The sequence below is a fragment of the Arvicola amphibius genome, chromosome 3 (genome assembly GCF_903992535.2).
Source record: "Arvicola amphibius chromosome 3, mArvAmp1.2, whole genome shotgun sequence".
Lineage (NCBI taxonomy): Eukaryota > Metazoa > Chordata > Mammalia > Rodentia > Cricetidae > Arvicola > Arvicola amphibius.
Window position 1 is genome coordinate 47,055,574 of NC_052049.1, and position 26,334 is coordinate 47,081,907.

The window sequence follows — 26,334 nt, forward strand, 5'->3', positions numbered from 1 at the left end:
ATCTTGCCACATACTCTGTCAAGGTAATGACTGTACATCCCAGGCTGGCCTTGAACTCATCGCAATCTCACAGTCAGCCTCCCAAGTTCTGGAATTGTGGGCCTTCCTCTTTCTGTTAGGAATCTCACTGATAGCTAAATGGAGTACCAGAGCAAGGAATTGAAAGACCAATCGTGGGTGTGCCCTGTTTAACCAGGGGCAACTTAAGGCATTTGTTTCTCCACTAAAAGGGAGATGCGAACCTTACGGCCGATGAACAAATACCTAATAGGGACTGGGGATGTAGTTCAATAACCGAGGGACCCTAGACTTGTTTCCAGCTCTGGAAGGTGGAAGCTGAGGATTGGGAGTTCAAGACCAGTTTTGACCTGTACGGGACGGATCTCAAAGAGGGAGGAGAGAGCGGAGGCTGGAGGGATGACTGTATGATTAAGAACACTGGCGTCACTTTCAGAGGGTTCAGGTTCAATTCTCAGTACCCACGTCAAGTGGCTCTAGTTTTGGAGGGAATCTGATGCCTTCTGGCCTCTGCAGCCACCTACAAGCACATGGTTCACATATCTCATCCTCCAAACTTAGACCTGAAGTGTAGTAGCAAGAGGGATAATAACGGCATCCAAGCAGGACTATTGACATTTGTTTAAGTCAGAACTCCCCCCCCACACACACACTTAGTTTGAGTTAATTTACTCCTTGATTAGCGCCCCTGGCTTGTTGCTGGGTCGATCGATCCCCGGACATTATATTTGCTAGGTAAACGCTCTACCACTGAGCTACATCTCCAAATACCCCTACCCAAAGGCTTCGAATCAACAGAATGTGTTGGTTAGAGTTCAATCTCCATGGAAACCAGAGGAAAAAAAATGCTGCGTAGTAACTACAGCGGCAGGAGGTGGGGCTTTAGGGCGGGAGGGGCGGGACGAAACGGGCACTTCCGGGTTTCAATTTCGTGGCGGGACTAAACGCTCGAATGTTCCCATAGAGCTCAAACCTATGGCTTCTGCAATGGAGCAGCCGAGGGAGAAGCCTGCGGCCGAGGCTGAGGACTGCGGAGAGGTGCGGGATCTGCCTCAGGCTGCGGAGAAGTGCTTCGAGGACCGCATCCGCCTGCTGCTCAGGTGCCCCCGCCCGGCATCCCGCCCTTGCTTAGGAGGCCCAGGGTTCAAATTCAGACTCACTGGCTGCCTCTTCTGGCTCCGAGCCTGAATACACTTTTAAGCGCTGTAAATTCGTCACTGGGGAAGAGGGCAGCAAAGGATACCGTGCGCGCAGAGCTGCTGGGTCGGGGGTTAGGTGGGACCTTCTGAGGAAATGCTTAGCAGTGCCCCTTCCTTAGCAAGGCTTCGAACCTGTTCTATCTTGTCTCTGTATTCCCGGCTGGTTGAGCAGTACATCCAAGCCAAACTACAGGAAGCGGGGGGAGCCCAACCCTTCCCCCGCCCCCACCCCCACCCTTTTTTTTTTTTTCTTTTGATTTTTCGAGATAGGGTTTCTCTGTGTAGCTCTGGCTGTTCTGGAACCCACTCGGTAGAACAGACTGGCCTTGAAAACAGAGACCGGTCTACCTCTGCCTCAGGAGTGTTGGGATTGAGGTGTGTGCCCCTCCCCCCCGCCCAACCCACCTTTTGTGACTAATACCCTTTACACCCAGAAGCTTCGTTTGCTTATCATTCTACTAGGACAGTGCCTATAATTCTATCATCCTGAAGGCAGAGGCAGGAGGATTACTACAAAAATTAGCCTGGCATACATAATTACAGCTACGCAGCAAGACCCTGTTTCCTATGTTTACTATGCTCTCCAGTTAGTGGCTTCTAGGGAAAATTTGATGTCAAGGAGCTGATTCAGCCCAAAGCCAAGACCAAATCCACTCTTCTGATCTTCTAAGAAAAGCTGTCTCTCGGACTGGAAATGGGACCCAGCATCTGGTGTATGCAGAGCGAATGCTGTACCACTGGGCTTCAGCGTAGTTCTTCCGTGTTTAAATAAGGATGGGAGCCAAAAAGATTTCATAACACGTGAATCCAAATGTTAATGCTCATAAAGTTTTATTGGGACTCAGTTTTCTGCTACAGGGGCAGAGATTAATAGTCAAAACACACTGTATGACTCCCAAATCTTAAATTATTTGCTATCTGGTTCTTCACAGAAAAAAAAAAGTATTTTTTGCAGACCTTTAAAAGTCATAACAAAGAGACTTGTTTGAATTTTTGGAACAGGGTCTTGCTGTGTAGCACTGGTAGGCTGTAATTATGTATGCCAGGCTAATCTTGAATTTATAGTAGTCCTCCTGCCTCTGCCTTCAGGGTTTATAGAATTATAGGCATTAGCCACCATACCCAGCCGTACAACGGCATATCTGTTGGTTTTAACAAAATCTCAGTCCTTCGATTTTGCTGGTAAAGACCTAAGATCCAGATGCTGGCGTGAAAGCCTTTAGCTCAGAGAGGCAGAGAAGGCACCCAGCTGGCCTTCCTCCTCAGCAGAGGTCCCAGAAGCCTCCACTTTCTCAAATGAGACTCCCCAAAAAGAATGTCTCCCTTCCTATGAGTTTCTCCGTCCGTCTTATCTCCCTCTTACTCTCTGTCATTTTTCCTGTGTTTGCTCCCTGTCAACTGGTTGCTTGTTCTGTCTCTCGACCTGTGGTTGACATTATTTAATCCTGTTTACAATATTCAAGCAGAAAACAGTATTAAAGGTGTGTGCTAGGTCTGAGCCACACCACAACTAGAAACAGGTTTTTCCAGTAAATAACGCTATCTCGGGATTCACAATGTGATCAAATATCCCACAACACACCATCCATCTGCCTATAAACATGACAACTTCTTTTCCTTTCATCTGAAAAAGAAACTTTTTTTGTGTATCTATACTTAACACTTCTACTTTAATCTGTAATAACCTGTCAGAGGCAGGGTTGGTTTGGGCTGCAGTAATAATTAAACCTTCGGCCTGAAGCTACATCAACAGCCCTTTTCTCACTCTTTATTTTGAGATCGAATTTGATAAGTTGCCAAGCCTGCTCTTGAACCTGCTCTGAAGCCCAGGTAGGCCTGTGCTGACTCTGCCCTCCTCCCTCAGCCTGGTACCTGGTGCGAAATTGTTGTTTTCATTTGGAATTTTGTCACTTGGAGAACTTGCTGTAGTGTAAGCTTTCGTAATCTGTCGGCTATTTCTTGGCTGTTGATATGGGTCTCTAAAAACCAACACTCAGGACTATGCAGCTGGCACTAGAAGCACTTGCTATCATTCTCAGCTTTTTTTTCTATTTATTTTATATTTTATTTTTGGATTAGGAATAACAGAACTAAAAACACCTACTAAATATTAAGTACTTATCTCGCTACAAATTTTTTTTTGTTATGTTTTTTGTATTTACTGAAAATGCTTTTTAAGATTTTTAGCCAGGTGGTGGTGGCGCACGCCTTTAATCCCAGCACTCGGGAGGCAGAGGCAGGTGAATCCTTGTGAGGTCAAGGCCAGCCTGGTCTACAAGAGCTAGTTCCCGGACAGCTAGGGCTGTTACACAGAGAAACCCTGTCTCAAAAACAAAACAAAACAAAAAAAGAAAGAAAGAAAAAGAAAAACAAAATAGAACTATAGAACTAAATTTTTAACTTTTCCTCCAGGATACCCTTTTCCCACTGTATTCCATTTTATGACTTCCAGTTTCATTATTGCATGATGATTGTAATCACAATCCATAAATACTTTCCTGTCTGTTCTCATTTTCAATTTGCAGGCTGAGAGCACAGACAAAACAGCAGCTCTTGGAATACAAGTCAGTGATTGATGCAAGTAAGTAGTTTCATTTTCAAGTAGTTTTGTGAGCTGGCTGATGAATACTGTTTTTAAAATTACTTATTTTTATTGTATATGCGTACATTTTGCCTGCTGTATATATCTGTACCCATAAAGCCAAAGAGGATATTGGATGCCCTGGAACTAGAGTTGCAGAGGTTGTGAGCCACCATCTGGGTGGTGGGAAATGAGCCCACATCCTTTGCAAGAGCAGCCAGGCCTTTTAAATGCTAAGCCATCTCCAGCCCCCAGATTAATGGTATTCTTGGGGGCTGGGGAGAATCAGCTTTACAAAAAGTTGTTTTTCTCAGGCATTGTAGTGAGGAGGCGAGCAGGCCTGCTTTTTGTCCCGCTCAGATCCCACAAGGCTTTACACCCGAAATAACAACACACAAATTGTATTCTTTTAAACACTGCCTGGCCCATTAGCTTCAGCCTCTTATTAGCTAATTCTCACATCTTGCTTAGCCCATTTCTATTAATGTGTGTAGCACCACAAGGTGGTGGCTTACCAATAAAGAGTCAGCATGTCTGACCTGGTGGCTGGCTTCATGGTGACTGACCCAAAGAGGAGAAGCATGGTCATTGCCTCACTTCCCTCTTCCTTCCAGCATTCTGTTCTGTCTACTCCACCCACCTAAGGGCTGGCCTATCAAATGGCCAAGGCAGTTTCTTTATTAACCCATGAAATCAACACAAAACAGAAGACCCTCCCACATCATTTCCCCTTTTTCTGTTTAAACAAAAAAAGAAGGCTTTAACATAGAAAAAATACATATAACAAAACAGTTATCAAGTAAGAATTAGTTACAATATTTATATCTATTTTATCTTTTATCATAACTAAGGAAAACTATAACTATCTATCTATTCTTCAACTCCATCAAAGACTCCAAAAGGATATAATATTATCTAAGTAAACAAGAGGAAAGCAACTTCCAAAACTCTAGAAATGACAGAGACATCTCGCTGCCTGGACAGTCATACAAAGTTCCTCTGTACCGTTGGGGCATCCATCTTCAGCCTACAGGCCCATAGTATCCAGCAGACTTTTCTGTGAAGCAGGAAATTTCAAAGACAGTTCAATCACTATCTGCTGTGTCCTGCAGAATGTCTTGCAGACTCTTTCATGAATCAGGAACCCCGAAAGACCATCTCACCTTTAGGCAAGTTCAGCAGTCCTCTCTCTGTGGGCTCTTTGTGTCCAGTTTATGCAACAGTCCAGGCAAGAGCAGTTTCTTGCCCAAATGGCTATCAAACTCCATAAGGAGCCTCTTCAGTGCCCATCTTCCTCTTCTTGAAGTACATTGGTGCTGCCAGGAGCAGACGTGTCTCATTGTCATGAAAAGCCCTAAGTTATTAAAACATTAAATGTCGTATTTTGCAGTCTTTGAAAGATATGAAGAATGCCTATCTGATATATCTATGCACATCTAGAAAATCTAACTAACATGACTACAAGCTTGACTATTGTCAATGATTATTTATTAACAGCCTATATTTTCTAATTATATATTACATTTTTAAATAAACTACATAATCACAGTACCTTAATCAAAAGCAGAAATACATATACATATAACAAAACTGACCTTAAGTTTATATCAATAGAGTAAAATTTATACCAATGTAAATTATTCATATCTATATCTTTAAATGTAAAAGAACATTTATAAACCATATTTGGGAATATGGACATAGTTATTTCTCTCCAAACTTCTTCCTGCTGTAGAGGGGCGCTGTTAATCAGATCTTTCATGGTATATACTGTGTGCCAGGTTTATCTCGGTCTGCAGTTGAGTGAAGTAATTTTCTGAAGGTGTTCACAGCAACCTTTCAGGAGGGCGTGGTCTATCATACCATATTGGGATAGAAGCAATCCACAGGGTCTCATCCTCTATGAAAACAAAAGAAGAACTCTTCCAAAGCATCATAACCTTAGATCCAAATTTTGAAGTCAAGGTATTTTCAAAGTATCTATCTTGGATTAGTTCAGCAGCATTTATAAACAAATATCTTTTAGCAGCTGTTGCTCCTTCCTCAGCATTCAAACAATTCAAAGAGAGCATAATAGCATACAGTATCAAGATTCTCTGTGTATTTTCCATCTTTGTGTGGCTTTATTTTAACCTTTATTTCTTTTATTTTTACTTTTACTTTTTGAGACAGGTTCTCTGTATATCGTTGTCCTGGAATAACTCTGTAGACCAGGCTGTCCTTGAACTCACAGAGATCCACTGGCCTCTGCCTCCCAGGCCTTGAGATTAAAGGTGTGTGCTACCACACCTTGAAATCACAGAGGTCAATCTACCTCTGCCCCTTGAAGTCTCAGAGGTCAATCTACCTCTGCCTCCCAGGTATTGGGATTAAAAGTGTGTACCACCACACCAACTACTCTCTTTTTTTTTCTTTCTTTTCTTTTTTTTTTTTTTTTTTTTTTAACTTTAAGAACATTAACTTTTAGCCTGCATATATTTTTAACACACTGTAAATCATTTAGAGGGTTTTTTTTGTTTTTGGATATATCTTTACTGTATCTCTCTCTCTCTTTTTCTGACCACATGAACCTTTAAATTACTGAGCAATATGGGTAGGAGTAAAGCCATGGCTTTGATGGCTAGATCCAGCCCATTCCTTAGCTTTCCAGCCTCATGTCAGAGGTACCAGCTATAACACAACTCTACAGTGTTTCAAGGTCCTGTCCGGCAAGCAAGCTGCAGCATTCTGCTCACACTTAGTCGGACCGCCTGCCTAAAAGAGTCAGAGTTTGCCCTGGCAGGACGGCCCAGAAAGCCGGCATTTTAAAACAGTGCAACTTTTTTCCTGCTACAGCTGAAAATCGAAAAGCATGCAGGTGGCTTTTCATCAACGCTATGTAAGTGTTTCATGGCAGGACCTCTTAAAAGAGCTGCAAGGCATGGTGACTCATGCCTGTAATTCCAGCACTCAAGAGGTAAAGAGAATCTGGTCTCTGTAAGTTTGAGGCCAGCCTGATTTCCATATCGAGTTCCAGGCTAGCCCAAGCTACACCATGAGACCCTGTCTCAAGAGATAAACAAATTGTGTAGATTCTGTGTAGCAACCCAGGTAAACAAAGAAACATGTAAGATAATTATGAAGGGGAGGGGGTGCAGCAAAATGGCTCCGCTGGTTAAGGTGCTGGCCAATAATCCTGACACCTGAGTTCAATGCCTAGAACCCGTGTGGTGGAGGGGAGAGCTGACTGTCACATGTGTTACCTGATATGCTCACACACACACTAAATACTTATTTAAATAAAATTGTTACTGACTTGAAAACTTTTTTACTTGTAGATGAAGAAAAAACTCCAGAAGAGACCATGCAAGAAAAACAAATGGAAGTGTATGTCATATTTTAATATTTTATCTGTGGCATTTACTAAGATTTCATCATACGATCACAGCCTCTTTCTTTGACAGTGCTGTCTGTCTTTTCCTTTGTAATTCCAAATAAATAAGTCGTGCCTGTGTTTGGAGGTTGTTGATTTGCAGTGGGGTGTTTGGTGTTGGGCTGGTGGCTTATGTGCTGTCTCTCATTCCCCCACACTGGCTAGATCCAGCTTAGTGAGGAGGCTCAGCCATCAGCTCCCCAGCTGTGGAGATGGGCTGCTGTGTGGTGAGCCTTCACTTTCTTCTGTTCAAATAGAGGTGTTCAAGCTGTTTTCCAAGACTTAACTTCATACATATTTCAGTAACAAACTTTGACTAACATTGCTGAAATTCTTTGGTTCATTTTTCTTTAACAGTAAAATTGAAGACCTGGAAAATGAAATTGAAGATGTAAAAAGTAATTTCGAAATTAAAAATCTTGCACTAAACAGGTAACTCTTACCTTAATACCATTAAGAATCGTGAACTAAATGCAGACTTGAGCTTGCAGAGAAAGTTAAGGGGATTGTTTGTTTGTTTTTTGTTTATCGTTTTGTTTTTCAAGACAGGGTTTCTCTGTAGCTTTGAAGCCCGGCCTGGAACTAGCTTTTGTGGACCAGGCTGGCCTTGAACTCAGAGAGATCTGCCTGCCTCTGTCTCCCAAGTTCTGGAATTAAAGCCACCACCACACAGAAAGTGAATTATTATTAACTAAACTGAATTAAATGATGATTGAGGCCAGGCATAGCCTGCGATCCCAGCACTCAAGAGCCTGAAGCTGGAGGGCAGGAATTAAAAGCCAACCTTGGCTACACAGGGAGATCCTATCTTTAAATGGAGGGTGGCGAGCAAGGGGAAGCTGGGAGTAGTAGTTGGTAGTGTACATCTTTAATCCCAGCACTTTAAATTCAGAGGCAGTTGGATCTTTTTGAGTTCAAGGTCAGCCTGGTCTACACAGCAGGTTCCAAAACAGTCACGCCTAAGTGTTGAGACTCTATCTCAAAAAAACAAAACAAAAAGCAAACAAACAAACAAAAAAACCCAGAAGGGCACGAAAGAAAAGAGGGAGGAACAAAAAAAAATGATTAGGGCCGGGCGGTGGTGGCGCACGCCTTTAATCCCAGCACTCGGGAGGCAGAGGCAGACGGATCTCTGTGAGTTCGAGGCCAGCCTGGTCTACAAGAGCTAGTTCCAGGACAGGCTCTAAAAAAAGCTGCAGAGAAACCCTGTCTCGAAAAACCGAAAAAAAAAAAAAAAAAGATGATTAGGTAAACTTGACCCTGAAGAATTGCATAATTCACTGGTATCTTCCTATGAAGAAGGTGTGTAGAAGGGACTGATAAGGGGTCTTCATGAAGTTAACAGAGTTTCAGACATGCTGGTGTTTAAAAGCGTTACACAAGTCCATTTATTTCAGTAACTGTTAGTACATAGAATTGCGACAAAATTTTCTGATGCAGAGTCTCACTCTATAGCCCAGGCTGGCCTGGAAATTGGGGTGCAGTTCAGATTGACCCAAAACTTACCAGAGTCCTCCTGCCTTAGGCATCCAAGTTCTGGGGTGACTGGAGAGGGTTGCTTCCCTTATCATGAAGTTTAGATGTATTTTATATTTTTTTTTTTTTTTTTTTTGGTTTTTTGAGACAGGGTTTCTCTGCAGCTTTTTTAGATCCTGTCCTGGAACTAGCTCTTGTAGACCAGGCTGGCCTCGAACTCACAGAGATCCGCCTGCCTCTGCTTCCCGAGTGCTGGGATTAAAGGCGTGCGCCACCACCGCCCAGCTAGATGTATTTTAATTACTGGTTTTGCTTTTGGGTTTGTCATTTTAGATATGTTTAGGTTGTTTTGTGTTGTGTTGTGTTTAGAGATATGAACCTAGGCTTGGAATTCATAAACATCCTTTCTCTTATTCTGGGATTACAAGCATACCAGTTTCCAGGCCATACTGTTTTTAAAACATGCTATGTTTTGAGTGTATTTAAGGGGAAATCAATCTTGTTAGTCTTATAAAAAGTTTTAATGCACTGTGTTATTTCTTCTGTGCAATACGAGCTTTTTCTCTTCGTTCCCATTTTCTTTTTTGTTAATGTTTTCTTTTTCTTAGGATGAAACTCTCAGCTGCTCTTGGAAATAATTTGGAGAAGATGGGCGCTGAGAGTAGGTATGGCTTTTACATTTCTCCTGGGTTTGGACAGAATGGGAACAAGAAGGGAGGTATGCAAAATGATTTTAGGTTGTGACCTTTTAAAAAATGTGCACGAGCCCGTTGTGGTGCACAGCTTCAATCCCAGCACTGGGAGGCAAAGGCAGGATCTCTGTGAGATTGAGGCCATCTTGGTCTATTTAGTGAGGACCAGGACAAAAAAGTGTGTGTGTGTGTGTGTGTGTGTGTGCGTGCGTGCGTGTGTGTGTGTGCACGCGTGCGTGTGTGTGTGTGTGTACACGCGTGTGTGCGTGCGTGTGTGTGTGTGCGCACGTGTGCGCATGTGTGTGCATGTGTGTGCGCGCGCGCGCGTGTGTGTGTGTGCGCGTGTGTGTGCGTGTGTGTGTTTATGTGTGTGGGCAACTTGAGGAAAACTTACCAGTTTTCTCTTGACATACGGACCCTGGGAATGAAATAGGACACTATTTAGTTTTTCATTGGTAGAAATGAGCTTGTTTTACCTGCCTGGGCTACAGGGTGAGTTTAAGGATAGCCTGAACCACTTAATGAGCCTCTGTCTCAAAATAAATAGTTTTTTAAAAGGTGTGGGATGTAGTTCAGTGGTAGATCTTGTTGTTAGCAGGTACGGTAGAACGGGGAAGTTCAGTAGCAGTTCTGATAAGGTGGGCGGGGCAGAAGAGGGAGGGAACATAGATACTAGTTCTGGTCTTCTCAGACTCTGAAAGTCTTGGGAGGGGTAAAGTGCCCTCCCGGGAGCCCCGAGAAGTTCTGGATGGACCCGGTTGTCTCTCCCATCTTGATGTCTCAAGGCTGATTTATAACCTCTCGATATTCCCTCTGGCTCAGAGTCTGGATCCTAGACTCTAAAGTTTCAAGGCCAGGTGTGGAGGCGCCTGCCGTAGGCTCTGCTCTTGGGAGGCCGAGGCAGTCTGATCGCTGGGATTTTGAAGCTAGTCTGGACTCTTGTGAACATTTTTGTATGGGGGTGGGTGGGTATGACACCCACATGGAGGTGAGAGGACATCACGTCTCTCCTCTGCCTGAGTTCCAGGGGTCAGACTCAGGTCATCAGGCTTGGCAGCGGGCAGCCTTACTCACTCAACCCTCTCGGGACCTTACGCCAGCAGTGAGGCTGGGGAGACAGTTCAGCAGCCAAGATCTGGCTGCGCTTCCAGAGGACCTGGGTTCCATCCCCAGCACCCACCTGGCAGCTCACAGCCATCTGTAATGCCAGTTCCCGGGGCATCCGATGTCGTTTTCTGGCCTCTGAGGACACTACACATATATTTTGTACTTATATATGTGCAGGTGAAAACCCACACACATAAAATAATAATTTAAAAAGCAACAGTTTTATGTTAAAGGAGCAAAGTGCAAGTTAGACTCCCCGTACGTAACGGAGGCCAAGCGCTGTCTGCAGCCTGTTTTGGCGTTTACCACTGCTAGCAATCATTTGAATAGGGCATCATTCGTGTGGACATCTCTAGCTCTTGAGTGCTGCCTTAGATTCCTCCATGAACAAGCTGAAGCCCAGTGTAAACAGTGAGAGAAACCATTGTTAGCTTCCATGAATATCTTACAAAAGTCCTCTGTCCCCTGGCTCTGGAAAAGCACTGACTCTGGTGTGCGCCAAGTCACTGGTCTGTTCTGCTCAGATAAACTCATTACATCGTGGTTGGGTTTTGTTTGCTTGGTTAGTTTGGTTTTCTTGTGGGTTTTTTGTTGGGTTTTTTTTGTTTGTTTGTTTTATTTTGTTTTTGATAAGGGGTCTTTCCGTGCTGTCCATGCTGGCCTTGAACTGATTGTGTGGTACAGGGTATCCTATCTCCCCTCCCCCAAGTCCAAGAGTTGCTGGCTTTGGCCCCTATGCCCCGTTTATACAGTCAGGGGTGAAATCTAGACCATGGTTCAGATTTGTTCATCCTAAGCAGTCAGTCTGCCAGCCAAGCTACACTCCTAGCCCCAAGGTTTACTTTTTTTTATTACTTGATATGGATGAGTGTTTGTGTTTGTATGTGTACCACATGCATGTGGTTGTGTTTGTATGTGTACCACATGCATGAAGTGCCTGCAGAGTCCAGAAGAGGGCATTAGATCCCTGGAACTGGAGTTATAATTGGATTGTTCAGTGAGCTGTCATGTAGTTGCTGGGAACCCAAACTGGGTCTTCTGCAAGAGCAGTAAGTATCTTAACCACTGACCTAATCTTCAGCCCCAAGATTATTTTTAGCTTAAGTAGATAAATCATACTTTGTTTGCTTTGCAGTGTGGTCACTGATGACATGAAACAAATATTAAAACTACAGAAGCTGATAATGAAGTCCAAGGAGGTGAGCTGGCACATGGGGTGTGTGTTTTCAGGGTTTCGACGACATCTTGGTGCTAACTGCATGAACTCAGGACTGAGGTGTTCACTGGGACCGTGTGTCTGCAGACTGCTTTCCTTAGGTTGTTTTTGTTCTTTTACTGAGGGTACAGATTATCAACATAATTCAAGTGACTATTTTCTTCCCTTGGCTTTGTGGAAATAGGGGAATTGAAAATCCTGGCTTAGGCCAAGTATCAGTGTATATGCCTGTGGTCCTAGCACATAGGAGGCAGAGACAGGACTAGGAGTTCGCTCATTTTTGGTTCCATAGTGAGTTGAGGCTAGCCTGAGCTATTTGAGAGATAACTGGGAGTAGTGGAACATGCCTTTGCTATTAATCCCAGCATGCAGAGTGAGTTCAAGGCCAGCTACATAGTAGACTTTTTCTTTCTTTCTTTCTTTCTTTCTTTCTTTCTTTCTTTCTTTCTTTCTTTCTTTCTTTCTTTTTCTTTTCTTTCTTTCTTGACAGTTTCTCTAGCTTTGGAGCCTGTCCTGGAATTAGCTCTTGTAGACCAGACTGGGCCTCCAACTCACAGAGATCCTCCTGCCTCTGCCTCCCAAGTGCTGGAATTAAAGGTGTGCGCCACCACCACCCATCTAGTAGCCTTGTTTCAAAATCAGACAAAAAAAAAAAGGAAGAAAGAAAGAAAGAAAGAAGGAAGGAAGGAAGAAAGGAAAGAAAGAAAGGAAGGAAGGAAGGAAGGAAGGAAGGAAGGAAGGAAGAAAAGAAGGGGCTGAAGAGATGGCTTAGCAGTTAAGAGAGTGGGCTGCTCTTCCAGAGGTCCTAAATTTAATCTCCAGGACCACATAGCAGCTCATAACTGTCTGTAACTCCAGTTGCAGGGGATCCTACACCCTCATATAGACATACATGCAGACAAAATACCAATGCACATAAAAACAAAGATAAGGAGAAAGGGGGAAATTGGAGCTTAAGTCAACCTAGGCCTGGAGAGATGGCTCAGTGGTTGAGAGCACTGATCTTTCAGAGGTCCTGAGTTCAATTTCCAGCAACTCACAACCATCTATAGTGGGATCTGATGGCTTCTTGCATGAAGGTATACATGCAGCTAGAGCCCTCATATATATTAAAACAAGAAGAAAAAAGAAAAAAAGGAAAATCAGAGTAGTCAGGGGGTGGTGGCACACGCCTTTAATCTCACCACTTGGGTGTCAGAGGAAGGTGGATCTCTGTGAGTTCAAGTCCAGCCTGGGTCTACAGAGTGAGTTCTAGGACAGGAAAGGCTACAAAGAGAAACTCTGCCTCAAAAAACCCAAAAAAATAAAAAGTATAAAGTGAAGAAAATCAAACTATGTGAAGCTCAGTGATACTGATTTATCATTGAGTGACATGTTTTCATTTTCATAAACAGGAGTCTGCGGAATTAGAGGGAAAACTGCTTGATGTCAGAAAGAAGAGACTTCGTATGTAGACCGTGTTTACCGTTTTCCTTACACGTGTGTGCGTGTGTGCACACATGTGTGTACATGTGTGCGTGTGTATGTGTTACACGTGTGGCGTGTACATGTGTGTGAGTGTGTGTGTGTGTACACGCGCACACACGTGCACATTTGCTGAGGCACTCATGGGGAGGTCGTTGAACAGCCCTTACGAGGTGATCTTTCCTTCCACCACCCCAGGTCTCAGGCTTGGGAGCAAGGGCCCTTACTGACTGATCCATCTTGCTAGCCCTTGGTTTGGTTTTTCCAGACAGGGTTTCTCTGTGTAGCACTTGGCTGTCCTGGGATTCGCTCTGTAGACCAGGCTGGCCTCACACTCAGAGACCCGCCTGCCTCTGCTGGGATTAAAACTGTGTACATCACTGCCACCTGACCTCACTGACCCTTTTTAATTATTTAATTGCTTGTAGAAGACTTTATATACTTTAGCTATTCACAGGGACAGATTCCTCAGCAGCTGATAAACTTAATTATCACAATTTCTGAACATGACAGTTGTTTTAGACTTTTAGATCATGGTCAGCTGTGGTGGCACATGCCATGAAGCCAGCACTCTGAAAGCTTAGGCACGAGGCTTGGGAAGGCAGGTCACACTGTACGTCATAGTGAGCTCAAGGCCACTGTGAAGTGGATTACAGTACGGGAGTGTTATCTCAGTGAAGAAGACAAATGACGGAGTCCCGCCCTCTCTGTGACTGTTTGGTATATGTCATTCTAGGTTCTTTTCAATGCCCATGTGAGCATATTTATAGTGTACATAATTTCTTGGTTATCAGTATATATGTTTCAGTCTTCCCACTTAATCTATTACAACATAATTCTAGCACTCAAAATGTCAGAGGTTCACCACTTGTTCAAAGCCTGCCTGAACTACAGCAGCAGCAGGCTGGACAGGAATTTACAGCAAGACCTTTTTAGAGTATATACACAAAGACATATATGTTTACATAGATATGTATATGTGAATGTGCATACACACACACACACACACACATATATATGTATATATATGGAATGAGATTCCTTTTGATTAAAACTATTGAAATGTGGGCTGGAGAGATGGCTCAGCAGTTAAGAGCATTGCTTGCTCTTCCAAAGGTCCTGAGTTCAATTCCCAGTAACCTCATGGTGGCTCACAACCATCTGTAATGAGGTCTGGTGCCCTCTTCTGGCCTGCAGGCATACACACAGACAGCACATTGTATAGATAATAAATAAATAAATATTTTTTTAAAAAAATACTATTGAAATATGTATTACAAAGGTATCCTACCTACCCTCAAATCCCTGAAACAGTCACTCCACAATGGCGCAGGGATTTTGTTGTTGTTGATTTTTTTGTTTTTGTTTTTACATCCAGACCCAAGTTTTCACTCCCTCCTCTCCTCCAAGTCTGTCCCTACCTCACCTTCCCCATCCACTCCTCAGTTTCTCTTCAGAAAAGGGCAGGCTTCCCATGTCTTTCATCCAGCATGGTGTATCAAGTCACAGTGAGTCTAGGCATCTCCTCTCCTATTAAAGCTGGACAAGGCAACCCAGTAGGAGGAGTGGGTCCCAGAAGCAAGTAACAGAGTCAGAGACAGCCCCTGCTCCCACTGTCAGGAGTCCCACAAGAAGACTACGTCACACAACGTAACATGTATGTAGAGGGCCTACTAGGTCAGTCCCATGCAAGCTTCCTGGTAGGAGGTTCAGTCTCTGTGAGCCCCTATTAGCCAGGTTAGTTGATTCTATGGGTTTTCTTGTATCCTTGACCCCTCTGGCTCCTATAGTCCTTCCTGCTAGGGCTGGGACTTATGTTCAGCAGTTTGGAAGCTGACTCTACACCATGATTAAACATATAGGTTGTCTCATTGCTTACAGGCTGGAGTCCTCACAAATTTACTGAATCAAGGATACTAGAGAAAACATTTCATCTGCAGATCATGGAAACTATGAGGATCCATACTGCGCTTTCAAAAGAAAATTACATAAATATATCCACGTGGGAAATTGGGTACCTAATAATAAGCTTCTTGGATTGGAAAAGCAGGTATCATGCCAGACAATGGTGGTGTGCACCTTTGGTCCCAGCTCTTGGGAGGCAGAGGCAGGCTGATCTCTTAATTCAAGGCCAGCCTGGTCTGCAAAGCGAGTTCCAGGACAACCAGTGCTTCACAAAGAAATCCTGTCTTGAAAAACCAATAAATAAACAAGTAATAATGAGAAAAGCACATATCCATGAAGGTATATCCTTTCGGTGAATGTAAAACTGAAAGTGGCTAAACATTTATGAGAACCAAGGCCTAGGGATGTAACTCAGTTGGTAGAGTTTAAACAACATGCAAAAAGCCGTAAATTTGGGTCTGGCATTAATCCCAACACGAGAGAGAGAAGAGGGGGGAGGGAGGATCAGGAATTCAAAGTCAGCCTGAACTATATGAGACCTTGTCTCAAAAACAGACAGACCATAGAGAAGGCTCAGGGTTAAGAACACCGACTGCTCTTCCAGGGTCCCCAGGCTGGTCCACATGACAGCTCATGATCATCCCTAACTTCAGGCCCAGGACATCTTTTGTGTGCTGCACACACTCGGTGCACAGAGCTACATGAAGGCAAAACACCATATACATAACAATAAAATGAATAACTTCTTGACTGGAATAACCAGGAAGTACTCTGCTTTATAATCTCTCATGGCCTTTGTTTATAAAGTTGTCCTCTGTCATGGGAATGCATGCTCTTAGGTAAGTTCCGAGTTCCAGGTCAGCCAGGGCTACATATTGAAAACAAATATGTCCATTTAAAAAAAAAGTAGCCTATTTAAAAAAAAAAAATGTCAGGTGGTGGTGGCGGTGAGGCAGAGGCAAACCATATAATGTTTTACCTTTAACCTAACAGAATTAAAACAAGCTTCAAAAACTAAGCTTTTCGAGATACAAACTGAGAGGAAGAAAGAGAAAGAGGAGTTGGACAACATGGAAGATTTGGAAATGATAAAGACCATGCAGAAAAAACTGCAGACGGAGATAAAGATTACTACAGTTATTCAACATGTGTTCCAGGTAACAGTTATATATGTGAAGAAAAGTGGTGGTGTGTGCCTCTAATCCCAGCACACTCCAGGCAGAGGCAGGCGGATCTTGTGAGTTCGAGGCCAGCCTGGTTTATGAGAGCTAGTTTCAGGGCCCAAAGCTACAGAGAAACCCTGTCTCAACCGAGCTGAGCACTCAGCATCTCAGCATGGCGCTTGCGAGTCCAGAGGGCCCAAGTTCGATTCCTAGCTGAGAAAGGGCGGCTTTTGGCCGTCTGTCCCGAGTGTGCGCGCCCTCTTGTGGCGAGCGTGGGAAAAAAGTTCAGGGCTGGAGAGATGGCTCAGAGGTTAAGAGCACTGACTGCTCTTCCAGAGTTCCTGAGTTCAATTCCCAGCCACCACATGGTGGCTCACAACCATCTATAATGAGATCTGGTGCTCTCTTCTGGCTTGCAAGCATACAAGGAAGGAATGTTGTATATATAATAAATAAATCTAAAAAAAAAAAAAAAAAACCTGTCTCGAAACTTCCCCCTCCCCCCCCCAAAAAAAACAACCCAGAGATATAGCTGAACACGGTAGCACACATGGTAGCACACACCTATCATCTGAACACTTTGGAGAGAACGGCAGAAGGATCAGGAGTTCAAGCCAAGTCTCCAAAACACAGAAATGGGCTGGAGAGTTGTGTCATTGGTTGGGAGTAGTGGCTACTCCTCCAAAGGCCTCAGGTTCAATTCCTAGTACCTACACAGCACTCATAACTATATATCACTCTAGTCCCGGGGATCTGATCTCCTCTTACGGCCTCCATGGCAACAGCCCTGGTAAGCAGATAAGATAAAAAAAGGCAGAAACAAAAATGTCTTCCATTTTTTTGTGGGGAGAGGCAGTTAGTGTTTTCAGACAGGGTTTCTCTGTGTAGCCTTGGAACTTGCTCTGTAGATCAGATTGGCCTTGAGCTCACAGAGATCCACCTGCCTCTGCCACTAAGTGCTACAATTAAAGGCCTGCGCCACCACTGCCTGTCAAGAATGTCCCTTCTATAGAACAAATGTTTTAATGTTTTTATTCATAATAGCATAACACTTTCTAAAATCTGTGTAAATATTATTGCAATAAATAAGTTACTATCTTTGAGCCACTGTTTATCGATAGGTAATAACCAGAATTCTTATTATTTCTTCGTTGTCCACTGATTGTCTGCCACAGAAATGTTTGTCAACATTTTCAAAGGTTTAAAACGTTGATGAGGCCGGGTAGTGGTGGCGCACGCCTTTAATCCCAGCATTCGGGAGACAGAGGCAGACAGATAGATCTCTGTGAGTTTGAGGCCAGCCTGGTCTACAAGAGCTAGTTCCAGGACAGGCTCCAAAGCTACAGAGAAACACGCTGTCTTGAAAAACAAAAACAAAAATAAAAAAAACGTTGATGAACTAAACTTTTTTTCTCTTTTGAAAATAAAATGTACCAGTTCTAGTTACTGTTTCTCCAGAGAGGGATGAGATGCCCATGAGCAGTGCAAAGTGAGCCCGACCCCGGGCAACAGTACTTTCCTCGTAGTCTGGCAGAACACTGCAAGGCTTCTTTGTGGGTAAAATCTGTCCAGGGAGCCCATAGGCGAACCCTGGAAATACCATCCGGCATTATGTGAAGGGGGATGCCATAGTTGCTGTGGGAAACTGAGGATGTGGTCCTGCTCTTCCTCTTGATCACAGTGCTGCATCCCAGTAGTTGCTCAGTGGATATTAGATGAGGTCAGTGCAAGGGTGCTGGGGATATCGCTCAGTTGGTGGTGTTCACCTGGCAGCACAAAGCCCTGGCTTTGGCCCCCAGCCCACGTGACCTGGACATATTGGCAGGCTGCTGTAATCCCAGCACCGAGGAGGTGGAGGCAGGAGCATCAGAAATTCAGCATCATCCTCAGACGCACAGCTGATGGATAGCAAGTTCAGTGCCATCCCAGACTACATGGAACCTGTCCAGGAAAAAAATAAAAAACAGGAAAGTATTCGTTAATCTTGTTAAATTAGGTACCTTTTTTTTTTTTTTTTTAATTGCAGGGCCTTATTTTGGGGAGTCAGACCAACTGGGCAGAGGATTCTGCCCTCAGGGAAATTGTGCTGCAGCTGGAGAAGGACCTCACTACGATCTAACAAGGATCCTGCTTCGGCACCTCAGCATCGGTTCTGTGCCCACTCTGTCGTGTAGATAGCAGAATTGGTGGGAAATGTAAGAGCTGGTTTGGGAGCCGCTCTGATGCTTCAGCTCTGAGGGCCCGGGTTGGTGTCATGACGTGAAGTCTTTTGTTTGAAACACACTGACTAAAGTGACTGGAATACGCTACAGGAGTCTGAGCATTGCAGTCTTGGGAAGGAGGCATCTGGTCCAGATGCTACAGAATGTGCACATCTTCACAGCCATTTTCCCGGAAGTCCCTTTCAAGTTGCTTTTATGCATCTGTGCATTGGTTTGTCAACCAGCACATTAGAAAGGGTCCGAAGTATGAAGTGTTGATTGTTTAAGTACGGTTGTGGATTGTGACTTTTTCTTTTTTCTTCTCCTCTGTTTAGCATGCATTTTACTTTTATAAGTTAATGAATTAAAATAATAAATGTTACCATCTTATTAATTAAAAAAGAAAATGCTCAGTGGTTAAGGGCACTGGCTGCTGTTGTTGCAGAGGACCCAGGTTTGGTTCCCAGGACCCACCTGGCTGCTCAACCATCTGTAACTCCTGTTCCAGGGAATCTGACATCGTCTTTTGGACTCAGCCAGATACCAGGCACTCATGCGGAGCATGTACATACATGCAGACAAAACACACATACATATGAAAAAAACATCTTTAAGCCAGGCAATGGTGGTGCACGCCTTTAATTCCAGCACTCGGGAGGCAGAGGCAGGCAGAGCTCTGTGAGTTCGAGGCCAGCCTGGTCTACAAGAGCTAGTTCCAGGACAGGCTCCAAAGCCACAGAGAAACCCTATTTTGCAAAAAAACAAAAAAAATCTTTAAAAAGAACAAAAGGTTGCCATTTTATAGTCTCTATGTTCTATTTTTGGATAACTCTTGAGTATTTGGAGGTTGTGATGGTTAGTGTTAATTAGCTGCCTGACAGAATCTACAGTCATCTGGGAGATGCCTGCTGGGGATTATCTTGATTGCCCTAATAACGCTGAGAAGACCACTGTGCAGTGCTTTTCAGTGGTGGACCCTGGCTGTGGCTGTAACTGAAGTACTATGCTCGCTGGGCATACACAAGGCTCGGGGTTGGACCTCCAGCACTGGGTGTAGGAGGGACTAGCTGAAGGAGACCCTTGGGGTGGGCTCCTGCATGTCTTTCTGCTGTGACACTCTAAAGCTGTGAGTGTGAATGAATCCTTCCTTCAGTCGCCACTAGCTGTTTCACTCAGCAATGAGGGGGGCCTCTTCATTTCTACTCCTCTTTGTGCTCAGGACCTTAGAGGGAAGAGTTATAAGGGCTAATGGTTTCAAAGGCTTTAAACCATCCATGGTTTTAATTTGAATCCGTGGTGAGGCAGATGACATGGCAGAGAGCGTATGGGAAAACAAAGCTGCTCAAGAAATAAAAGAAAGGGCTGGAGAAATGGCTCAGGGGTTAAGAGCATTGCCTGCTCTTCCAAAGGTCCTGAGTTCAATTCCCAGCAAACACAACCATCTGTAATGAGGTCTGGTGCCCTCTTCTGGCCTGCAGGCATACATGAACACAGAATATATATATTCTCGCGCGCGCGCGCGCGCGAGAGAGAGAGAGAGAGAGAGAGAGAAGTAAAAGAAAGCAAGGGCTCATTCATGGGATCCATCTTTCTCCCCCTGGGGCTCACATCTCAACGGTTCCACCACCTCCCAGCAGGCCTACAGACCAGTGATCCAACCTTTAATGCATGAGCTCTTGAGGGACACTTCAGATCTGAACTTTAGCAGGGTTTTTTTCTAAACCAGTTTCATGTGGTACAGATTGGCCTTGAACTCACTCTAACTAAAGCTGACCCTGAATTCCTGATCCTTCTGACTCTACCCACTGAGTACTGCAGTTACATGTACCTGCATATCCAATATGCAGTCACCTTTTTAGATGGAAGATAAACATAGAGACGAACTCAGTAGCAAGATGGATGGATGGATGGATGGATGGATGGATGGATGGATGGATGGATTCAGTATTCAAGCTGGGCAGTAGTGGCACATGCCTTTGATGCCAGCACTTGGGAGGCAAAGGCACATGGATCTCTGAGCTCCAAGGCTACACAGAAAAGCCCTGTCTTGAACTCCCACCACAAAAAAAAAAGAACAGAAAAGATGTATTCAATGAATAATAGCACTTGAAATACATTATTTTTTTTTGGAAAGGGTTGCTTTTATTTTTTAGATAGATTGTTTTGTTTTTAAAGACAGGGTTTGTTTGTGTATCTCTGGCTGTCCTGGAGCTCAATCTGTAGACCAGGCTGGCCTCAAACTCAAGAGTTCTGCCTGCCTCTGCCTCCTGAGTGCTGGGACTTAAGGCATGTGCCATCATGCCAAGCTTGATCTAGTCTTTAAATTAGCAGAAAAAGCCGGGTGATGGTGGCGCATGCCTTTAATCCCAGCACTCAGGAGGCAGAGGCAGGCGGATCTCTGAGTTCGAGGCCAGCCTGGTCTACAAGAGCTAGTTCCAGGACAGGCTCTAGAAACTACAGGGAAACCCTGTCTCGAAAAAGCAAAATAAAATAAAATAAAATAAATTAGCAGAAAATGATTTTGCCTAAATTAGCAGAAACAATTATTTGCCTAAATTCAAGTTCTGAATACTTCTCTTTGAAATATTTATAGTTATATATTTCATTTGATTAATCATCTTTATGTCTAATTTTATGTTTTTGCCATAGTGCAATGTCTATAGGTTACTTTAATGTAAATTATATTTTTGTTATGTAGAAACGTTATTTTGGAAAATTACTGATTTGGAAAATTTGTAATTCAAACTCACAGCAACAAATAAATCAATAACTGCTTTTTCGGTCGTTTGTTTGTGGTGCTGGGAGTGAAGCCCAGAATCTTGCCTGTAATAAGCAAGCTCCACCCAGCCCTCATGCATGCTCTGTCAATCAACCTCAGCCTAGATTATTTTTTTTGTTTTTGTTTTTTGTTTTTGTTTTTCGAGACAGGGTTTCCCTGTAGTTTCTAGAGCCTGTCCTGGAGCTAGCTCTTGTAGACCAGGCTGGCCTCGAACTCAGAGATCCGCCTGCCTCTGCCTCCCGAGTGCTGGGATTAAAGGCGTGCGCCACCACCGCCCGGCCTCAGCCTAGATTATTGGCATCATCTGGAAGAGCTTCGCCTTTTCCTGGGATTTTATTGCTTTAGGCATTCCTTACTTAGCTATAAGAGAGAAATATATCAAACTCTTCCCACAGCCCTGGGAAGTAACAGCCCCAAGTACCAAACTGTAACACAAATCTCCATTCATGTCGTATGAAAAGATGACATGTAATAATAAGTCATGAGGACTCTGTAGCCAACAAGATTTATCGTATCTCACCTAGTCTCAGAGCTGCTCCCATGTAGAGGGATCGGCCTATATGTCACCTGTCTTGTAGTTTTTCTGTTTCTTCCTTCATGTCTATGGTCAAGATTTTCAGGAGGTCTCTCCCAGTCAAATTTGATCTTTATTAATTTGAAGAAATCCATTGGTTTTTGTTTCCTGTGAAAACAAAGGCATAACATTTCCCCCAATGCAACACATTTCCTGACTTCTACTCTGAAGTTAAGACAACTTTAAAATATAGACTGGTTTAATTCTACATTTTTTCCCCACAATCCAATGTCTCTCAGCTATTTTTTTTTTGTTTATTAGCATTTTAAAAAATTAGGCTCAAAGACTTTGCTTCAGGTCTCTGGTGACTATCTGGCTCTGCTCTCCACAGGGACGAGTGCCAGGAAGGTGAAGCCGAGAGTGCGTATCCCCACTCAGGTGGTCCTGCAAGCCTCATCACTACAGCTCCCTGCTGTGATGGAGGGCTCTCCCACACAGGTGTTAAACCGAAGAGGTCTAAAATAAAGGGCTCGTGGAACGAACTATACAGATTCTAGGCAGAAAGTGAAGGGCCAGTCCTGTGACAAATTCTCTCAGCCACCAGCAGTTCAGCCAGACATCACACAGGAAATGTGAAGGGGCCACGGTGTTTCCTAACATTTCAGTGGGAGAAAACATCAAGTGTTCATTTTAGCTCAAATTCCCTGCACACAGGACAGTCAGGACACTGACCAAGGGACATTCCTGGGATAGTTTAGTTCCTGAAGAGAGTGTTGCTACTTCTTGGTTGTTTAGTTCCCCACTCCAGAAAGCAATGTGGACTTGGTAGTGAACCTCCAGGGTCAAAGCAAAGAACAGTTCTTCTAAAAGAAACAAACGATCTCTTACTCTGAGCCAAACATCAGTAACTATGACCAGAGAACACTGATTCCGGGTGCCTTGAATGATGTGTTCCATGGCGGAGAGGTCACATGAACTTCTACAGTGCTGGGAGCAGCAGGGAGGCAGCTCCAGCAAAGCCAAAGACTTTGCTTCAGGTCTCTGGTGACTATCTGATGATATTCTTAGTTGGGTGGAAGCTATTGATGTTCTAGATTAATATGTTCATTGGTGTTCTAGATTAATATGTTCAAAGAGTCTTCTCTCATAGTCACAAAATGTTCCCTCAGATACAGGGATTGGTAATATTATGTAGGAGGTTATCTCTGGGAGGGAGTAACCAACAGGCCACCAAAGATAGGGCAGACTCACACACACACACACACACACACAAACACACACACACACACACACACACACACACAATGGGTGGACCAGCTAAAGGCCTTGAAACGGTGCAGAGATAATGGTGGTGGTTGGCTGATGATCAAGATATAAAGACAGTAACTAGTCAAATAGAGATAGATAGGCCAGCTCAGGCCGGAAAATAAACTGGCAGGTCCCTGCTAGCTAACTAGGCAAGACTGTAGCAGCTCTAAGATCTCCCATATGCAGAGAGCTATCCCTTCCCCTAGTAAAATCTTCAGCTTTAGGCGTCCTTAAACCCTATGCATATTCTTGCATCTCATCTATTTACATATACTCGGCTTCTGAGAAAAGTGTACCCCTGTCCTAGAAGAACCAACCTAGGGCAAGAGGGGAACAGAGGGAGAAGAGGAATAAATATGAACCCCATGGCTATCAGGGTGGAGGCTGTTGCTGCCTGGCTTAGCCTGTAGTTTTTGAGGGGAGAGCACATTTATGTATTTATCTATTTTTATGTATGTATGCACATATGTGCTTGCATGTACACATGTCACGGCACGCCTTCAGAACCAGAAGGCAACAGCTCTCCCGTGACACAGGTCCTGGGGATTGAATTGAACCCAGGTCATTGGGCTTGGTGGCAAGTACCATTCTTCATGTCACCAGCCACAAACCTACGCTTTCTCTAAAGACCGTATGCTTGCTTCCTTGGTAGTTCCCACTGAATTCTTTTTAAAGATTTTTAAAGATTTATTTATTTATTTATTTATTTATTTACTATGTATTCAGTGTCTGATTTGTGACCCTTGCTCTATTACCGTGTCCCATCTGAATTCTTTTTCAAGAACGTAACAATCCAGACTGATGCTGGGTGGAGATCACAGGAAACTATAGACGTCACTATAAAACAGTGGTTCTCAGCCTGTGGGTCACGACCCCTTCGGCAAACCTGTATCTCCAAAAACACTTACATTACCACTCATAACAGTACCAAATTACAGTTATGAAGAGCCATGAGAATAATTGCATGGTTAGAGGTCACCACGACACAAGGAACTGTCAAAAGGTCACAGCACTAGGAAGGTTGAGAATGGCCGCTATAAACAGCAAGCAGTACATGGCTACTAAACGGATTAAAGATCGCTCACGACGCCGGGCAGTGGTGGCGCACGCCTTTAATCCCAGCACTCGGGAGGCAGAGGCAGGCGGATCTCTGTGAGTTCGAGGCCAGCCTGGTCTACAAGAGCTAGTTCCAGGACAGGCTCTCAAAAAGCTGCAGAAAAACCCTGTCTCGAAAAGCCAAAAAAAAAAGATTGCTCACGATGGTTTGGGCTCTAAATCTGCAACATTCCGTTTCTCCACAGTCATGAAGTCCTGGCGTCAATCAACTGCAGAATCTTCCGCATAAATGTGGCTCTAGGAATCTTCAGTTTAATTTGCATACCGAAAAAAGAAGGTGGCCTGGTTCCCCCCCACACCCGTGTGGTAATACACACCTATAATCCCAGAATTTGGAAGGTGAAGGTGTGAAGATCAGAAGTTCAAGGTCATCCTTGGCTAGAGAGCAAATTTGAGGCCAGCCTGGGCTACATGAGACCTTTCAAAAACAAACAAATAAATAAAACAAAAGAGAATACACATGGGTAATGTGGAGTGAACTCCCCTGGTCTTCTGCTCCTTTTCTCCATCCTTTCTCCTTTTCCACCTCTCACGAGCGAAACTGGCCAGACAGTGGTGGTGCACGCCTTCAATCCCTGCACTTGGGAGGCAGAGGCAGGCAGATCTCTGTGAGTTTGAGGCCAGCCTGGTCTACAGAGTGAGTTCTGGAACAGTCATGTAACTGTGGAACTGTGGCAGAGCCCTTCTGCACTTCGGTCCCTCAGAGGCAGGTGGAGCACAAGTTTACACCAGCCTGGTCCACAGAGTGAGCTCGACGCTGTCTCAAGGAAAACCAAAGGGCACACCTCGGATCTCAGATCTTCTCTAACAGTGCTCCGGGGCCAGACCTAGGAAGCTCTGCTCTCACCTCCAGAGGCTCTTGTTTAACCCAGAACTGGGCCGAAGGGCAAGGCCGAGTCAAGGTCGAGTGTCTGAAATCTGCCAATGCTGGGCCCAGTTCTGCTTCCAAAGGAGAAAGTCATTGCTCTGGACTCATGCAATCCAGCTGGAGGAGCCAAACACCCAGGCTCTCTCAAACCTCCAGGCAGGGAGGCGCTGCCAAACTCCACCCCTTCTTCTTGCAGGGAGAGGGCATGCCCTTAAGTCCTCTTGCTGAAGTGTGTTTGTGCATGTGTGTGCGTGCGTGCGTGAGTGTGCCAGCCAGAGGTCAACCTCATGTGGCATCCCTCTGGAATCCATTTTGCTTTGGAGACAGACTCTCTCACTAACCTGGAGCTCCCCTGATTGGTCCAGACTGGCTTGTTTACACCTTCCCAGCACTGGGATTACATGTGCACACCGTGACACCTGTTCTTTTGATGAGTTTCAGGAAGGAACTCGAGTTTTCGTGCTTGTATACTATTTTGTGCAAATACTACTGGCTGAGCTATTTCCTGGCCTTAGAAATATATTTTACCTTTATTTTTTTAAAGGTCTTTTTTTTTTCGAGACAGGGTTTCTTCTGTAGCTTTTGGAGACTGTCCCGGAACTAGCTCTTGTAGCCCAGGTTGGCCTCGAACTCACAGAGATCTGCCTGCCTCTGCCTCCCGAGTGCTGGGATTAAAGGCGTGCACCACCACAGCCGAGCTTTTGAAAGGTCTTTTAAACTTACTTTTATGTGCATGGGTGTTTTGCCTGCATGTATGTCTGTGCACCATGTTTGTGCCTGGTGCCCCCAGAGGCCAGAAGAATAAAGATGGTTGTGAGCCACTAAGAGGCTAAAACTAATGGGCCAGGCAGTGTTTAAATGAATACAGTTTCCATGTAATTATTTCGGGTGTAAAGCTAGCCGTGCAGGATCCAGGTGGTGGAACGCAGCCTGCAGCTCCTTCTACAGAGTGGTGCCCAGTGTGGCGTGTTTGGAGGCAGAGCTCTTGACATTTAGCCTCCATTTCTGATTCACAAGAAGGGAAGTGTTAACAGCAACATTTTTTTTTTTTTGGTTTTTCGAGACAGGGTTTCTCTGCAGCTTTTTTAGAGCCTATCCTGGAACTAGCTCTTGTAGACCAGGCTGGTCTCGAACTCACAGAGATCCGCCTGCCTCTGCCTCCTGAGTGCTGGGATTAAAGGCGTGCGCCACCACCGCCCGGCTTAAGGAGTACTTGCTGTCTGCATTTTCATGCAATCTTCACCAAGACCTCTTCAAATAGGAAATTACATCTGTTAACCCCACCCCCCTCTCTCTCGCTGATCTCTCTTCCTGC

At 44.4% G+C, this 26,334-nt stretch overlaps 1 protein-coding gene and 1 long non-coding RNA gene across 2 annotated transcripts in view; one reads left to right on the forward strand and one right to left on the reverse strand.

Moving 5' to 3' along the window:
* Positions 1 to 966: 966 nt before the first annotated feature.
* Positions 967 to 18,628, forward strand: Cenph (centromere protein H). Its single transcript, XM_038323059.1, has 9 exons — positions 967 to 1,118; positions 3,743 to 3,798; positions 7,116 to 7,164; positions 7,568 to 7,642; positions 9,295 to 9,351; positions 11,621 to 11,684; positions 13,096 to 13,147; positions 16,064 to 16,227; positions 18,260 to 18,628. Exons 1-9 carry the CDS (start codon positions 994 to 996, stop codon positions 18,350 to 18,352), a joined length of 735 nt encoding a protein of 244 aa, XP_038178987.1. The 5' UTR covers positions 967 to 993; the 3' UTR covers positions 18,353 to 18,628.
* Positions 17,610 to 26,334, reverse strand: part of LOC119809876 — a 31,776-nt gene continuing 23,051 nt past the window's right edge. Inside the window, exons 2-3 of the long non-coding RNA XR_005284684.1 lie at positions 21,734 to 21,895; positions 17,610 to 18,174 (exon numbers count right to left, since the gene is read on the reverse strand). This is a non-coding gene — a long non-coding RNA (uncharacterized LOC119809876). The remainder of the gene's footprint in view (positions 18,175 to 21,733; positions 21,896 to 26,334) is intronic.

Excerpts from the sequence above, each read along its gene's own strand:
- Cenph (XM_038323059.1), top strand. The coding sequence starts at position 994 with ATGGCTTCTGCAATGGAGCAGCCGAGGGAGAAGCCTGCGGCCGAGGCT. Across the intron at positions 7,643-9,294 it reads AAAAATCTTGCACTAAACAG|GATGAAACTCTCAGCTGCTC; the intron begins GTAACTCTTACC and ends TCTTTTTCTTAG. Across the intron at positions 13,148-16,063 it reads TGTCAGAAAGAAGAGACTTC|AATTAAAACAAGCTTCAAAA; the intron begins GTATGTAGACCG and ends TTAACCTAACAG.